This window comes from Rhinatrema bivittatum, unplaced genomic scaffold (genome assembly GCF_901001135.1).
Source record: "Rhinatrema bivittatum unplaced genomic scaffold, aRhiBiv1.1, whole genome shotgun sequence".
NCBI classification, from domain to species: Eukaryota; Metazoa; Chordata; class Amphibia; order Gymnophiona; family Rhinatrematidae; genus Rhinatrema; species Rhinatrema bivittatum.
The window spans coordinates 135,702-153,949 of NW_021820810.1; the positions used below are offsets into that span (position 1 = coordinate 135,702).

The window sequence follows — 18,248 nt, forward strand, 5'->3', positions numbered from 1 at the left end:
AGAGCTTGGTGTAATATAATCATTTATTGTCATTTGTCCACCCACCAAATACCTTTATTCACTAACCAATCCTTTAACCTATTCTAAAGTGCTACAAATGTAAACTACAACTGAACGAAAACGTTCTTTGAAAATCAAATTCATATCTGATTCGAATACTTAGCCACAAATTATTCATCGAGCAGCTACATTGCTTTGCTGTTCTTTATATACTTCCCAACATGTTTCGACTGAGCTAACAGTCTTCTTCAGGGGAATTGTGATATCTCGACTCAGGCCAACATATTCATATCCTAAAAATTAAAAAAATCGTAAATTAAAAATACTCACAACAGACCACCCAGACAAAATTCTACACTGAATCAATCTAAACTATCATTCATTCATTGTTACAACATATGGAAATATGCTCCACTTACCCAGACCGGATTTGCAGGTCTCACCAAAGATTTCAAAAAATGGCGCCTTAGCGTCCTAGCCAGTCTCTGCAGACGTACTCCCTCTGAATTTAAGTGTATCCCATCCTTGCTACCCACCGGAAATCCGGATCCTCTATACCCCATAGACTACATTGCCCACAATTCCATGCTCTCAAACTCCCGTATTTCTTTTAAAAAACTGACCAATCGATGTCTTTATTTAATCCCTTTGGATCAACCGTATTGAAATGGTAGATCCATTTTTGCTCTCTTTGCAGCAAATAACTGTCGAAGTCCCCTCCACGGCTCTTAGGTGAGGGTTTTTCTATTACAGCAAATGTTAAATCGTCAAACTTATGAGAATGTAATAGACAGTGCTGTACTACCGGAGCTTCTACCTTCCCACGTGTAACGGCACTCCTGTGCTCAATCATGCGGGTTTTTAAGGAACGTATGGTTTTGCCGATGTATAAACGAGGACACGGACACCATAGACCGTAGATCACACCTTTGGACTCACAGGTAGTGAGAGAACGAAAATGAAATTTACCATTTGCAAAAAACGGTAAAACACTGCCTGCAAAAGATTGAGCGCAAACAGTGCAATTCCCACAAGGGAAATGCCCCTTAATGCCAAGGTCACTGTTCTCTCTATCATCTTTTTCATCTGTGAAGTCAGAGTGTACAATCATGTCTCTCAGGTTTCTACCTCGTTTAAAGGCAAACCTAGGGGGTTCGTTAAACCCTTCATGTAGATGTAAAATGTGCCAAAATTTTTTAATAATGTTCTGAACCTTAAAAATTTGTGGGGAGAAAGGCAGTACACACATCAACCTATTGTCATCTTTTTGGACAGTCTTAGGCAAAAACAATAGATCCCTGTTGATCCAGCGTGCTCGCTTATATGCCTTCCTAACAATCTGAGGAGGGTAACCTCTTTGTTGGAAATTGTGGCTCATAACTCGGGCTCTCAATTTGTATTCTCTGATGTCTGAACAAAGTCTTCTTAAACGCAAGAATTGACCATAAGGGAGATTGTTGCGTAAATGTTGAGGATGACAGCTGTCATACCGTAATAATGTATTTCTATCGGTCGGTTTACGGTATATAGAAAACTCAAACCCCATGGGTTGTAGCTTAATTGAAATGTCCAAGTAGGCTACTTGGCTCTTGTCAAAAGTATATGTAAACTTCAAATTATTGTCACAACCCTCCAACCATTCCATAAATACTGTGAATTCATCAAGCTCACCCTCCCAAACTACCAGAATATCGTCGATGTATCGTCTCCATAATTTTATATGGTTTATATAGGGGTTGTCTTTCACAAATTTTTCTTCAAAATTCCCCATATACAGATTGGCCACATCTGGCGCCATTGTGGCACCCATAGCCACCCCTTTCTTTTGGAGAAAGAATTCATTGTTGAACATGAAGAAGTTCTGTTCCAGAGCTATGCGTGCCAAATTAATTAAGAATCTAGATGGAATACGAGATGTAACTTCATTCAATTTAACTGCGATAATTTCAATGGCCTCTTGTTGTGGAATATTCGTATATAACGAAACCACATCAATTGTAGCCAGCGCCAAACGATTGTTGGGGAATAATTGTGCAGTCAAAAAATCCAACTGACACATCAAATCAGACGAATCCCTAACATACGATGGGAGTTTACTCACCATCGGTGCCAAAAATTTATCGACGAAGATAGATAGTGGTTCCAATAGTGAACCCCTGGTAGACACAATTGGTCTACCAGGGGGATTCACTAATGTCTTGTGAACCTTCGGCAGTATGTATAGAACAGGTATCTTTGGAAAATCAACTGTCAAAAATCTCCTCTCCCGAGACGTGATCCAAAATCTAGTGAAGGCCATTTCAACCAGACAATCAATATCTTTTTTCATTTCTCTGGTAGGATCTTCTAATAATCTAGAATAATAGACTGGATCATTTACCTGACGCATCACTTCAATCCGATATTTCTCTGTGTCCATTAAAACCACCCGCCCCACCTTTGTCGGCGGCCTTAATGACAATCGAAGAATCTTGCTTGAGTTCAATTAATGCGCTGTGTTCAGACTCAGACATATTAGATTTATTTGTGAATGCTAGCTTCTGTAAATCACGTGTCTCTTTCAGCACTAAATCTCTAAATGTACTAATAGCTGGATCCATAATTCCTGGGGGGCACCATTTCGTTTTTGGAAAAACTATTGAGGAATCACTCTGCCACATATGATTGTTGAAATAAACTCTAAGCCAAAGTAGGCGAATGAATTTATGCAGATGTTTCTCTACCTCAAAAAGATCGAGTCTTACAGTCGGTACATACGATAATCCTTTCTCTAATACGGCTCTTTTATTAGCACTCAACGTGCAAGAAGATAAATTGATCACCGTTGACTCACTTGATTTTGGTCCTGTTGACTCACTTAATCTTGGTCCTGTTGCGAGCGCGTAACAGGGCGGGATCGAGTTTGCTGTTGGTTCATTTTGGAACCTCGTCCCGTAAACTTGGAGTTTTTTTGCTCATGGAACTTAACTCGTCTGTTCTGTTTTCCGTCGTTGGGAGTTTTACCATCATCACCAGACGACTCAGAAGACGACGATGAACTCGAATTCTCAAAATTACGTAATTTTTTGTTCTGATTACGTTTATAGTTCGGTTGCATCCAATAATACACAGAGCCCTTATGATAATCGCGTTCATCGCGTAAAAATTTCTCCATTTTGGTCTGTTTAATTTGTCCTGCCATAGCCTCTACTGCCTTCTCAGTCTCATCAAATTTAAGTTCAAATTCTTGAGCAGGCATTTCTTTCTTAACAGGTTCCATTAACTGTGCAATTTCGGTGTTAATACCCTCTACTGTAATTTTAGTTTGTTCTATGATTGCCAACATCAAATCAAGCGAGCACTTGTTTAAGATATGATTCCATTTTTGCATAAACACGGTGTCCTCAGTGTATAACAAGGGCTCTTTGTTAACCCTTAATCCCCGAGGAATTCTTTGTACTCTGCAATACTCGATCAGTGTCTGTCCATGCATATCCATACGTGTTGCCTTCTTCTTTAAATTTAAAATCTGTGTCCAAATCTCTCCCTGTGCCAACCCTTCCACAGGTGTCGAGAAGAATGCTGGGGTCTGTAACACTTCTTGTAAATGAGTATGAGAAAAGCTAAAAACATCTTGCCACATCACTGCCATCTTAAAATGCTCCCAAACGATAGATAAATAATCAAATACTATGAAGCAACTACCTCTCCTAAGTTAAACACAAAACGAGGAGAGAGGAGATTCTACTCACTTACCAAATCTGAACTACAATTCTTAGTCTACTTTTTATCCAAAGATTAAATTCCCAACAAATGACAATATCATAAAGCTTGTTGCTCTAATGTTGTAATCTGCAGCCTCTCACCACGCAATGGGTCGCAGGCTGTTATCAGCTTACAGAGCTTGGTGTAATATAATCATTTATTGTCATTTGTCCACCCACCAAATACCTTTATTCACTAACCAATCCTTTAACCTATTCTAAAGTGCTACAAATGTAAACTACAACTGAACGAAAACGTTCTTTGAAAATCAAATTCATATCTGATTCGAATACTTAGCCACAAATTATTCATCGAGCAGCTACATTGCTTTGCTGTTCTTTATATACTTCCCAACATGTTTCGACTGAGCTAACAGTCTTCTTCAGGGGAATTGTGATATCTCGACTCAGGCCAACATATTCATATCCTAAAAATTAAAAAAATCGTAAATTAAAAATACTCACAACAGACCACCCAGACAAAATTCTACACTGAATCAATCTAAACTATCATTCATTCATTGTTACAACATATGGAAATATGCTCCACTTACCCAGACCGGATTTGCAGGTCTCACCAAAGATTTCAAAAAATGGCGCCTTAGCGTCCTAGCCAGTCTCTGCAGACGTACTCCCTCTGAATTTAAGTGTATCCCATCCTTGCTACCCACCGGAAATCCGGATCCTCTATACCCCATAGACTACATTGCCCACAATTCCATGCTCTCAAACTCCCGTATTTCTTTTAAAAAACTGACCAATCGATGTCTTTATTTAATCCCTTTGGATCAACCGTATTGAAATGGTAGATCCATTTTTGCTCTCTTTGCAGCAAATAACTGTCGAAGTCCCCTCCACGGCTCTTAGGTGAGGGTTTTTCTATTACAGCAAATGTTAAATCGTCAAACTTATGAGAATGTAATAGACAGTGCTGTACTACCGGAGCTTCTACCTTCCCACGTGTAACGGCACTCCTGTGCTCAATCATGCGGGTTTTTAAGGAACGTATGGTTTTGCCGATGTATAAACGAGGACACGGACACCATAGACCGTAGATCACACCTTTGGACTCACAGGTAGTGAGAGAACGAAAATGAAATTTACCATTTGCAAAAAACGGTAAACACTGCCTGCAAAAGATTGAGCGCAAACAGTGCAATTCCCACAAGGGAAATGCCCCTTAATGCCAAGGTCACTGTTCTCTCTATCATCTTTTTCATCTGTGAAGTCAGAGTGTACAATCATGTCTCTCAGGTTTCTACCTCGTTTAAAGGCAAACCTAGGGGGTTCGTTAAACCCTTCATGTAGATGTAAAATGTGCCAAAATTTTTTAATAATGTTCTGAACCTTAAAAATTTGTGGGGAGAAAGGCAGTACACACATCAACCTATTGTCATCTTTTTGGACAGTCTTAGGCAAAAACAATAGATCCCTGTTGATCCAGCGTGCTCGCTTATATGCCTTCCTAACAATCTGAGGAGGGTAACCTCTTTGTTGGAAATTGTGGCTCATAACTCGGGCTCTCAATTTGTATTCTCTGATGTCTGAACAAAGTCTTCTTAAACGCAAGAATTGACCATAAGGGAGATTGTTGCGTAAATGTTGAGGATGACAGCTGTCATACCGTAATAATGTATTTCTATCGGTCGGTTTACGGTATATAGAAAACTCAAACCCCATGGGTTGTAGCTTAATTGAAATGTCCAAGTAGGCTACTTGGCTCTTGTCAAAAGTATATGTAAACTTCAAATTATTGTCACAACCCTCCAACCATTCCATAAATACTGTGAATTCATCAAGCTCACCCTCCCAAACTACCAGAATATCGTCGATGTATCGTCTCCATAATTTTATATGGTTTATATAGGGGTTGTCTTTCACAAATTTTTCTTCAAAATTCCCCATATACAGATTGGCCACATCTGTATATTAAATATTAAAAAATTTTGGCACATTTTACATCTACATGAAGGGTTTAAACGAACCCCCTAGGTTTGCCTTTAAACGAGGTAGAAACCTGAGAGACATGATTGTACACTCTGACTTCACAGATGAAAAAGATGATAGAGAGAACAGTGACCTTGGCATTAAGGGGCATTTCCCTTGTGGGAATTGCACTGTTTGCGCTCAATCTTTTGCAGGCAGTGTTTTACCGTTTTTTGCAAATGGTAAATTTCATTTTCGTTCTCTCACTACCTGTGAGTCCAAAGGTGTGATCTACGGTCTATGGTGTCCGTGTCCTCGTTTATACATCGGCAAAACCATACGTTCCTTAAAAACCCGCATGATTGAGCACAGGAGTGCCGTTACACGTGGGAAGGTAGAAGCTCCGGTAGTACAGCACTGTCTATTACATTCTCATAAGTTTGACGATTTAACATTTGCTGTAATAGAAAAACCCTCACCTAAGAGCCGTGGAGGGGACTTCGACAGTTATTTGCTGCAAAGAGAGCAAAAATGGATCTACCATTTCAATACGGTTGATCCAAAGGGATTAAATAAAGACATCGATTGGTCAGTTTTTTAAAAGAAATACGGGAGTTTGAGAGCATGGAATTGTGGGCAATGTAGTCTATGGGGTATAGAGGATCCGGATTTCCGGTGGGTAGCAAGGATGGGATACACTTAAATTCAGAGGGAGTACGTCTGCAGAGACTGGCTAGGACGCTAAGGCGCCATTTTTTGAAATCTTTGGTGAGACCTGCAAATCCGGTCTGGGTAAGTGGAGCATATTTCCATATGTTGTAACAATGAATGAATGATAGTTTAGATTGATTCAGTGTAGAATTTTGTCTGGGTGGTCTGTTGTGAGTATTTTTAATTTACGATTTTTTTAATTTTTAGGATATGAATATGTTGGCCTGAGTCGAGATATCACAATTCCCCTGAAGAAGACTGTTAGCTCAGTCGAAACATGTTGGGAAGTATATAAAGAACAGCAAAGCAATGTAGCTGCTCGATGAATAATTTGTGGCTAAGTATTCGAATCAGATATGAATTTGATTTTCAAAGAACGTTTTCGTTCAGTTGTAGTTTACATTTGTAGCACTTTAGAATAGGTTAAAGGATTGGTTAGTGAATAAAGGTATTTGGTGGGTGGACAAATGACAATAAATGATTATATTACACCAAGCTCTGTAAGCTGATAACAGCCTGCGACCCATTGCGTGGTGAGAGGCTGCAGATTACAACATTAGAGCAACAAGCTTTATGATATTGTCATTTGTTGGGAATTTAATCTTTGGATAAAAAGTAGACTAAGAATTGTAGTTCAGATTTGGTAAGTGAGTAGAATCTCCTCTCTCCTCGTTTTGTGTTTAACTTAGGAGAGGTAGTTGCTTCATAGTATTTGATTATTTATCTATCGTTTGGGAGCATTTTAAGATGGCAGTGATGTGGCAAGATGTTTTTAGCTTTTCTCATACTCATTTACAAGAAGTGTTACAGACCCCAGCATTCTTCTCGACACCTGTGGAAGGGTTGGCACAGGGAGAGATTTGGACACAGATTTTAAATTTAAAGAAGAAGGCAACACGTATGGATATGCATGGACAGACACTGATCGAGTATTGCAGAGTACAAAGAATTCCTCGGGGATTAAGGGTTAACAAAGAGCCCTTGTTATACACTGAGGACACCGTGTTTATGCAAAAATGGAATCATATCTTAAACAAGTGCTCGCTTGATTTGATGTTGGCAATCATAGAACAAACTAAAATTACAGTAGAGGGTATTAACACCGAAATTGCACAGTTAATGGAACCTGTTAAGAAAGAAATGCCTGCTCAAGAATTTGAACTTAAATTTGATGAGACTGAGAAGGCAGTAGAGGCTATGGCAGGACAAATTAAACAGACCAAAATGGAGAAATTTTTACGCGATGAACGCGATTATCATAAGGGCTCTGTGTATTATTGGATGCAACCGAACTATAAACGTAATCAGAACAAAAAATTACGTAATTTTGAGAATTCGAGTTCATCGTCGTCTTCTGAGTCGTCTGGTGATGATGGTAAAACTCCCAACGACGGAAAACAGAACAGACGAGTTAAGTTCCATGAGCAAAAAAACTCCAAGTTTACGGGACGAGGTTCCAAAATGAACCAACAGCAAACTCGATCCCGCCCTGTTACGCGCTCGCAACAGGACCAAGATTAAGTGAGTCAACAGGACCAAAATCAAGTGAGTCAACGGTGATCAATTTATCTTCTTGCACGTTGAGTGCTAATAAAAGAGCCGTATTAGAGAAAGGATTATCGTATGTACCGACTGTAAGACTCGATCTTTTTGAGGTAGAGAAACATCTGCATAAATTCATTCGCCTACTTTGGCTTAGAGTTTATTTCAACAATCATATGTGGCAGAGTGATTCCTCAATAGTTTTTCCAAAAACGAAATGGTGCCCCCCAGGAATTATGGATCCAGCTATTAGTACATTTAGAGATTTAGTGCTGAAAGAGACACGTGATTTACAGAAGCTAGCATTCACAAATAAATCTAATATGTCTGAGTCTGAACACAGCGCATTAATTGAACTCAAGCAAGATTCTTCGATTGTCATTAAGGCCGCCGACAAAGGTGGGGCGGTGGTTTTAATGGACACAGAGAAATATCGGATTGAAGTGATGCGTCAGGTAAATGATCCAGTCTATTATTCTAGATTATTAGAAGATCCTACCAGAGAAATGAAAAAAGATATTGATTGTCTGGTTGAAATGGCCTTCACTAGATTTTGGATCACGTCTCGGGAGAGGAGATTTTTGACAGTTGATTTTCCAAAGATACCTGTTCTATACATACTGCCGAAGGTTCACAAGACATTAGTGAATCCCCCTGGTAGACCAATTGTGTCTACCAGGGGTTCACTATTGGAACCACTATCTATCTTCGTCGATAAATTTTTGGCACCGATGGTGAGTAAACTCCCATCGTATGTTAGGGATTCGTCTGATTTGATGTGTCAGTTGGATTTTTTGACTGCACAATTATTCCCCAACAATCGTTTGGCGCTGGCTACAATTGATGTGGTTTCGTTATATACGAATATTCCACAACAAGAGGCCATTGAAATTATCGCAGTTAAATTGAATGAAGTTACATCTCGTATTCCATCTAGATTCTTAATTAATTTGGCACGCATAGCTCTGGAACAGAACTTCTTCATGTTCAACAATGAATTCTTTCTCCAAAAGAAAGGGGTGGCTATGGGTGCCACAATGGCGCCAGATGTGGCCAATCTGTATATGGGGAATTTTGAAGAAAAATTTGTGAAAGACAACCCTATATAAACCATATAAAATTATGGAGACGATACATCGACGATATTCTGGTAGTTTGGGAGGGTGAGCTTGATGAATTCACAGTATTTATGGAATGGTTGGAGGGTTGTGACAATAATTTGAAGTTTACATATACTTTTGACAAGAGCCAAGTAGCCTACTTGGACATTTCAATTAAGCTACAACCCATGGGGTTTGAGTTTTCTATATACCGTAAACCGACCGATAGAAATACATTATTACGGTATGACAGCTGTCATCCTCAACATTTACGCAACAATCTCCCTTATGGTCAATTCTTGCGTTTAAGAAGACTTTGTTCAGACATCAGAGAATACAAATTGAGAGCCCGAGTTATGAGCCACAATTTCCAACAAAGAGGTTACCCTCCTCAGATTGTTAGGAAGGCATATAAGCGAGCACGCTGGATCAACAGGGATCTATTGTTTTTGCCTAAGACTGTCCAAAAAGATGACAATAGGTTGATGTGTGTACTGCCTTTCTCCCCACAAATTTTTAAGGTTCAGAACATTATTAAAAAATTTTGGCACATTTTACATCTACATGAAGGGTTTAACGAACCCCCTAGGTTTGCCTTTAAACGAGGTAGAAACCTGAGAGACATGATTGTACACTCTGACTTCACAGATGAAAAAGATGATAGAGAGAACAGTGACCTTGGCATTAAGGGGCATTTCCCTTGTGGGAATTGCACTGTTTGCGCTCAATCTTTTGCAGGCAGTGTTTTACCGTTTTTTGCAAATGGTAAATTTCATTTTCGTTCTCTCACTACCTGTGAGTCCAAAGGTGTGATCTACGGTCTATGGTGTCCGTGTCCTCGTTTATACATCGGCAAAACCATACGTTCCTTAAAAACCCGCATGATTGAGCACAGGAGTGCCGTTACACGTGGGAAGGTAGAAGCTCCGGTAGTACAGCACTGTCTATTACATTCTCATAAGTTTGACGATTTAACATTTGCTGTAATAGAAAAACCCTCACCTAAGAGCCGTGGAGGGGACTTCGACAGTTATTTGCTGCAAAGAGAGCAAAAATGGATCTACCATTTCAATACGGTTGATCCAAAGGGATTAAATAAAGACATCGATTGGTCAGTTTTTTAAAAGAAATACGGGAGTTTGAGAGCATGGAATTGTGGGCAATGTAGTCTATGGGGTATAGAGGATCCGGATTTCCGGTGGGTAGCAAGGATGGGATACACTTAAATTCAGAGGGAGTACGTCTGCAGAGACTGGCTAGGACGCTAAGGCGCCATTTTTTGAAATCTTTGGTGAGACCTGCAAATCCGGTCTGGGTAAGTGGAGCATATTTCCATATGTTGTAACAATGAATGAATGATAGTTTAGATTGATTCAGTGTAGAATTTTGTCTGGGTGGTCTGTTGTGAGTATTTTTAATTTACGATTTTTTTAATTTTTAGGATATGAATATGTTGGCCTGAGTCGAGATATCACAATTCCCCTGAAGAAGACTGTTAGCTCAGTCGAAACATGTTGGGAAGTATATAAAGAACAGCAAAGCAATGTAGCTGCTCGATGAATAATTTGTGGCTAAGTATTCGAATCAGATATGAATTTGATTTTCAAAGAACGTTTTCGTTCAGTTGTAGTTTACATTTGTAGCACTTTAGAATAGGTTAAAGGATTGGTTAGTGAATAAAGGTATTTGGTGGGTGGACAAATGACAATAAATGATTATATTACACCAAGCTCTGTAAGCTGATAACAGCCTGCGACCCATTGCGTGGTGAGAGGCTGCAGATTACAACATTAGAGCAACAAGCTTTATGATATTGTCATTTGTTGGGAATTTAATCTTTGGATAAAAAGTAGACTAAGAATTGTAGTTCAGATTTGGTAAGTGAGTAGAATCTCCTCTCTCCTCGTTTTGTGTTTAACTTAGGAGAGGTAGTTGCTTCATAGAACAGTAACACTAACATGCAATGTAACACTAACATGCTATGTAACACTAACATGCTATGTAAGAACAGTAACACTAACATGCTATGTAACACTAACATGCTATGTAAGAACAGTAACACTAACATGCTTTGTAACACTAACATGCAATGTAACACTAACATGCAATGTAACACATGCTATGTAAGAACAGTAACACTAACATGCAATGTAACACTAACATGCTATGTAACACTAACATGCTATGTAAGAACAGTAACACTAACATGCAATGTAACACTAACATGCTATGTAACACTAACATGCTATGTAAGAACAGTAACACTAACATGCAATGTAACACTAACATGCAATGTAACACTAACATGCTATGTAAGAACAGTAGCACTGAGGTGGGTGGGTGAGGGGTAACACACAAATAACTGACCCCCAGTTCTTCTCTTTTATATACATTTATAACCCAGGAGAAAGTGCTAGAGAGAAAGGAACCTTCTGTTGAAGTTATGGAGAAAAGAAGAAGGTTCACAGTGCTGTAGTTCAACAACCCAACTGAGCTTAGGTTTTGTGAACAAACTGGACAAAAGTCCCAAAGTGAGACTGCTCAGGAAATGAGAGTCACAGGATATGAGGCAGGGTCCTGCTGGGGATTAGTAACTGTTTAGAAGATTGGAAACAGAGGAAAGGACTACATGGTCAGATTTCCCACATGGGAAATGATCTGGAAAAGGGAACGACCGGGGAGATGATCAAATCTGCAGATGACAAAATTATTCAAAGCTGTTAAAACAGCATCGGACTGCAAGGACCTGCAGATGGACCTTACTAGAGTAGGAGACTGGGCAACTGAATGACAGATGAGATTTCATGTGGAAAAGTGCAAAGTGATGCACGTGGGGGAAAGTAACTACAGGTACACGAGGCTGGGTCCCGTGTTGGGAGTCACCACCCAGGAAAGTACCATGCGGTCTTTGTAGATTAATACATTTAAATGTTCGGCTCAGTCCAGAGCGGTGATCAAAAAGCAAATAGAATGGTAGGAGGAGAATAAAATGGAAAATACCATCCTGCCAGTGCTTCGAGCCCTGTGTGCAGCTCTGGTCGCTCTCTCAATAAAGACAGAGCAGAGCTAGAGAAGGTGCAGAGGAGGGCGACGCAGATGATAAAGGGGAGGGAAGATCGAGGCTGCGCAGGCCAGGGCTCTTCAGCTGGGAAGAGAGAGAGGAAAGGGTAGAAGTTTATAAAATCATGGGTGGGGTGGGGATGGATATTTAGCCCTGAAAATCATAGTAAGATGAGGCGGCAGTGCATGAACCTAACAGCAGGACACAGCCTGTCCATCAGATGTGCCCTCAGTGTCACACAGAGCAGGACACAGCCTGTCCATCAGATGTACCCTCTCAATCACACAGAGCAGGACACAGCCCGTCCATCAGATGTGCCCTCAGTGTCACACAGAGCAGGACACAGCCTGTCCATCAGATGTACCCTCAGGGTCACACAGAGTAGGACACAGCCTTTCCATCAGATGTACCCTCAGGGTGACCCAGAGTAGGACACAGCCTGTCCATCAGATGTGCCCTCAGTGTCACACAGAGCAGGACACAGCCTGTCCATCAGATGTGCCCTCAGTGTCACACAGAGCAGGACACAGCCTGTCCATCAGATGTACCCTCAGGGTCACACAGAGTAGGACACATCCTTTCCATCAGATGTACCCTCAGTGTCACACAGAGCAGGACACAGCCTGTCCATCAGATGTGCCCTCAGTGTCACACAGAGCAGGACACAGCCTGTCCATCAGATGTACCCTCAGTGTCACCCAGAGTAGGACACAGCCTGTCCATCAGATGTACCCTCAGGGTCACACAGAGCAGGACACAGCCTGTCCATCAGATGTACCCTCAGTGTCACCCAGAGTAGGACACAGCCTGTCCATCAGATGTACCCTCAGTGTCACCCAGAGTATTTATTTATTTATTTATTTATTTATTTTGTATACCGACATTCGATCGAGATATCACATCGGTTTCCAGAAAACAGGTTGGATAGAGCCGGAACTGCCCTATTTTACATTGTAACAAGAGAACAGTTGATTAAACAATAAATATAAGGAACATTGTAACATATGAATAAAATTAAAATTAAATATTAGATGTGGGTATATAGAAATGGCATATAGCCTATATACAATATGTACAATATGACTTGGTTATGAGTAGGGTGGGGGACAGGGAAAAGGGAGGATAGAGAAGGGGAGGAGGGGAGGAGGGGTTATGCGTTCATGCAGAGTAGAAGTTATGCGGTAAGGCTTTCAAGAGCGTTTATTATAGGATGTTGGGGTTCAGGAGGGAATGCTTTCAAGAACAGCCATGTTTTGAGCTGTTTTTTTAAAGACTTGCGGTGAGGGTTCGTTTCTGAGCTGTGGGGGGAGGGAGTTCCAGAGGGTAGGGCCAGCTATTGTAATGGCTCGTTTGCGTGTTGTATTGAGGTGAGCATTTTTAAGAGTTGGGATGGAGAGGAGACCTGAGTTGGTGGATCAGATGTACCTGAGTTGGTGGATCTGATGTACCCTCAGCCCATTCATCATCTGTATCCTCAAGTCATAAAATAGGACACAGCCCCATATATCAGATATGCCCTCAGAGTCACATGGAGCAGGATGCAGCCCTATTAAATGTACTCTCAGGTCATAGAGCAAGACACAGCCTGTCCCTCAGGGTCACACAGAGCAGGTACAGAGCCTGACCATCATATGTGCCCTCAGGGTCTGAGAGCAGGATAAAGCCCATCCATCAGATGTACCCTCACGGTTACACAGACAAAGACACAGCCTATTCATCAAAAGTACCTTTAGGATCACAGAGCAGGACAGTCTGCCATCAGAGGTACCATCAAGATCACACACAGCAGGACATAGCCCATCCATCTCATGCACCCTCAAGGTCAAGAAGCAGGACACAGCATGTCCATCGGATCTATCCTCAGGTTCACTTAAAGCAGGACACAGGTAATCCAACAGATGCACCCTCAAGATCAAAGAGGAGGACACAGCCTTTCCGTCGCATGTACCCTTGGGGTGACAGAGCACAGCATGTCTATCAGATGTACCTTGAGGATCAAATAGAGCAGAACAAATCCTATGTATCAGATATACTGTCAGGTCACAGAACAGACACAGCCCATCCATTAGATGCACCCTCAGAGTTACATGGAGCAGGACACAGCAGGTCCATCAGATGTACCATCAGGGTCACACAGAGCAGGACACACCCTGTCCATCAGATGTACCCTCAGGGTCTTACAGAGCAGGACACAGCCAATCCATCAGATGCATGCTCTTGGTCTAGCCGAACAGGACAAAGCCTGTCTGTCAGATGTACCCTCAGGGTCACATTGAGCAGGACACACCCTGTCCATCAGATGTACCCTCTCAGTCACACAGAGCAGGACACAGCCTGTTCATCAGATGCATGCTCAGGGTCACACAGAGCAGGACACAGCCTGTACATCAGATGCATGCTCACGGTCATACAGAGCAAGACACAGTCAGCCCATTAGATGTACCCTCACAATCACACAGAGAAGGACACAGCCTGTCCATCAGATGTACCCTCAGGGTCACACAGAACAGCACACAGCATGTCCATCAGATATATCCTCAGGATCACACAGAGCAGGGCATAGCCTGTCCATCTCATGTACTCTCAGGATCACACAGAGCAGGACACAGCATATCCATCAGATGTATCCTCATGATCACACAGAGCAGGACACAGCATATCCATCAGATGTACCATGAGGTTCACACAGAACAGGACACAGTCTGTCCCTCAGTTGTACCCTCAGGGTCACACAGAGCAGGACACATCATATCCATCAGCTATACCCTCATCCCATTCATCATCTGTATCCTCAGGTCATAGAATAGGACACAGCCCCATATATCAGATATGCCCTCAGAGTCACATGGAGCAGGATGCAGCCCTATTAAATGTACTCTCAGGTCATAGAGCAAGACACAGCCTGTCCCTCAGGGTCACACAGAGAAGGACACAGCCTGTCCATCAGATGTATCCTCAGGGTCACACAGAGCAGGACACAGCCTGTCCATCAGATGTACCCTCAGTGTCACCCAGAGTAGGACACAGTCTGTCCCTCAGTTGTACCCTCAGGGTCACACAGAGCAGGACACATCATATCCATCAGCTATACCCTCATCCCATTCATCATCTGTATCCTCAGGTCATAGAATAGGACACAGCCCCATATATCAGATATGCCCTCAGAGTCACATGGAGTCGTTTGCAGCCCATCTATTAAATGTACTCTCAGGTCATAGAGTAAGACACAGCCTGTCCCTCAGGGTCACACAGAGTAGGACACATCATATCCATCAGATATACCCTCATCCCATTCATCATCTGTATCCTCAGGTCATAGAATAGGACACAGCCCCATATATCAGATATGCCCTCAGAGTCACATGGAGTCGTTTGCAGCCCATCTATTAAATGTACTCTCAGGTCATAGAGCAAGACACAGCCTGTCCCTCAGGGTCACACAGAGCAGGACACATCATATCCATCAGATATACCCTCATCCCATTCATCATCTGTATCCTCAGGTCATAGAATAGGACACAGCCCCATATATCAGATATGCCCTCAGAGTCACATGGAGTCGTTTGCAGCCCATCTATTAAATGTACTCTCAGGTCATAGAGTAAGACACAGCCTGTCCCTCAGGGTCACACAGAGCAGGACACATCATATCCATCAGATGTACCCTCATCCCATTCATCAGCTGTATCCTCAGGTCATAAAATAGGGCACAGCCCCATATATCAGATATGCCCTCAGAGTCACATGGAGCAGGATGCAGCCCTATTAAATGTACTCTCAGGTCATAGAGCAAGACACAGCCTGTCCCTCAGGGTCACACAGAGCAGGACAGAGCCTGACCATCATATGTGCCCTCAGGGTCTGAGAGCAGGATAAAGCCCATCCATCAGATGTACCCTCACGGTTACTCAGACAAAGACACAGCCTATTCATCAAAAGTACCTTTAGGATCACAGAGCAGGACAGTCTGCCATCAGAGGTACCATCAAGATCACACACAGCAGGACATAGCCCATCCATCTCATGCACCCTCAAGGTCAAGAAGCAGGACGCAGCATGTCCATCGGATCTATCCTCAGGTTCACTTAAAGCAGGACACAGGTAATCCAACAGATGCACCCTCAGGATCAAAGAGGAGGACACAGCCTTTCCGTCGCATGTACCCTTGGGGTGACAGAGCACAGCATGTCTATCAGATGTACCTTGAGGGTCAAATAGAGCAGAACAATCCTATGTATCAGATATACTGTCAGGTCACAGAACAGACACAGCCCATCCATTAGATGCACCCTCAGAGTTACATGGAGCAGGACACAGCAGGTCCATCAGATGTACCATCAGGGTCACACAGAGCAGGACACACCCTGTCCATCAGATGTACCCTCAGGGTCTTACAGAGCAGGACACAGCCCATCCATTAGATGCACCCTCAGAGTTACATGGAGCAGGACACAGCAGGTCCATCAGATGTACCCTCAGGGTCACACAGAACAGGTTACAGCAGGTCCATCAGATGTAGCCTCAGGGTCAGAGAGCAGGACCCAACACGTCCATCAGATGTACCCTCAGGGTCAGAGAGCAGGACACAGCACTTCCATCAGATGTACCCTCAGGATCACACAGTTAAAACATAACTGTTCATCAGATGTACCCTCAGGGTCATAGGGAACAGGACACACCCTGTCCAGCAGCTGTACCTTCAGGTCAGGGAGCAGGATACCGCTCATCCACCACGTGTACCTTAGGGTCATAGGGCAGGACAGACTGTCCATCATGTCACATATATCTGATGTCTGTGCTTTTCTGATCAAAGCACAGATTTCCCAGATTTTATTATTTTCTCTTCACACTCAATCACAGTTTATTTCAATCCTATGCACTAATCTGAAACTGCCCGTTTCTAGCACTTGAGAACTATTATGAAGCAAAATCTACTGTTTTCCTCTGAAATACATTCATTCCGAGACCCGTTTCCTTATATTTACTGCCCACATCACAAACCAAACTTCCCGTTCAGGTCCAGCTCATGAAACAGTGGAAGAAATCACTGCAAATTCAAGCATAGGTGAATGAAACACACAGGGTTGCCAAATGACCCTGCTTCTGGCTTTCTGCTCCTTTTCAAACAGAAGGCACAAGACTACAGATCCCACAATGCACTTGGGTCCTGCAGGTGACAGGGCTGCTCTACGTCTGGATGTGTGCACAGGTTTTCCCAGGCACTAGATGGCATCAGCATGGGAAACAAGCCCAGCCTGGCTCCGGTCTCTACCAGGGCTTCCACGTGTGCACCCCGCAGATGTCCCCGCACTGTGACAACGTGGAAGCCGGGAGGGCGAGCCCGGCTCCGAGCTCAGCCGGTGAGGGGCGAATCCTTTCCTCACCTGCAGCGGATTCCCAGCTCTCTCCAGCACGCCCTGCAGCTCCTCACAGGCTCCTTTCTGCTTCCCCACTTTTACAATCTTTGCTTTTATTAAGCAACCGCGAAGCTGGAGGCAGTTTCCCCCCCGAGTCTTTCTACTTAGGAGAGAGTAAATGCAAGCAGAAACTGCAGCCTTACCTGGGAAGAGGCTGCAAGCCCAGGCTATCAGGAGCCCTCGGTAGAGTGGCATAGCAGTGCTGGAGGCTGGGAGGCAGCTGCCAGGCTGTGCACAGAGCTGGGGCTTCTCCGGCTCTCTGACACCAGAGCTTTCATTGTAGGCAGAGGAAGTGGGAGGAGGGAGGAGCCGGGGTGGAGCAGGACACTGCTTCAATGGAGACCACCAGAGCCCTCAGAGTCTGCAGCCAGCTCTCTTCCTTCCACTCACCCCTCTTTTTCCTCTGCACTTTCTTCCTGGCAGCATGCAAGGAGTTTGGTGCGAGGCTAAGGACCTGCACTTCAGTCTTGCCTGTAGGAAACAAAACGATCTGTGGCTAGAGAGTCCTGGAAGCCTGGATGCCCTTTATTAACAGCAAGGCTAGTGACAAAAATACCAGGCTGGGAAGCCAGAACTTACAGGGCTGAATTTCCAATTTTACCAGTATGTGACTGTGCCTCAGTTCTAATCCCTGGTTAGGACACATTAACTCTGTGTATGACTCTGGGCAGGTCGCTATCTCCCTGTGCCTAAGTTCTAATCCCAGCCCTGCCACTGATTATTTGTGTAACCCCGAGTGAGTCACTGT

At 43.0% G+C, this 18,248-nt stretch overlaps 1 protein-coding gene across 1 annotated transcript in view; it reads right to left on the reverse strand.

The window, feature by feature from the left end:
- Positions 1-17,768, reverse strand: part of LOC115082157 (integrin alpha-11-like) — a gene marked incomplete at its 3' end in the record, with an annotated part of 150,722 nt that extends 132,954 nt beyond the window's left edge. Inside the window, exon 1 of the mRNA XM_029586415.1 lies at positions 17,644-17,768. Coding sequence (XP_029442275.1) covers positions 17,644-17,695 — 52 coding nt within the window. The remainder of the gene's footprint in view (positions 1-17,643) is intronic.
- Positions 17,769-18,248: the final 480 nt, after the last annotated feature.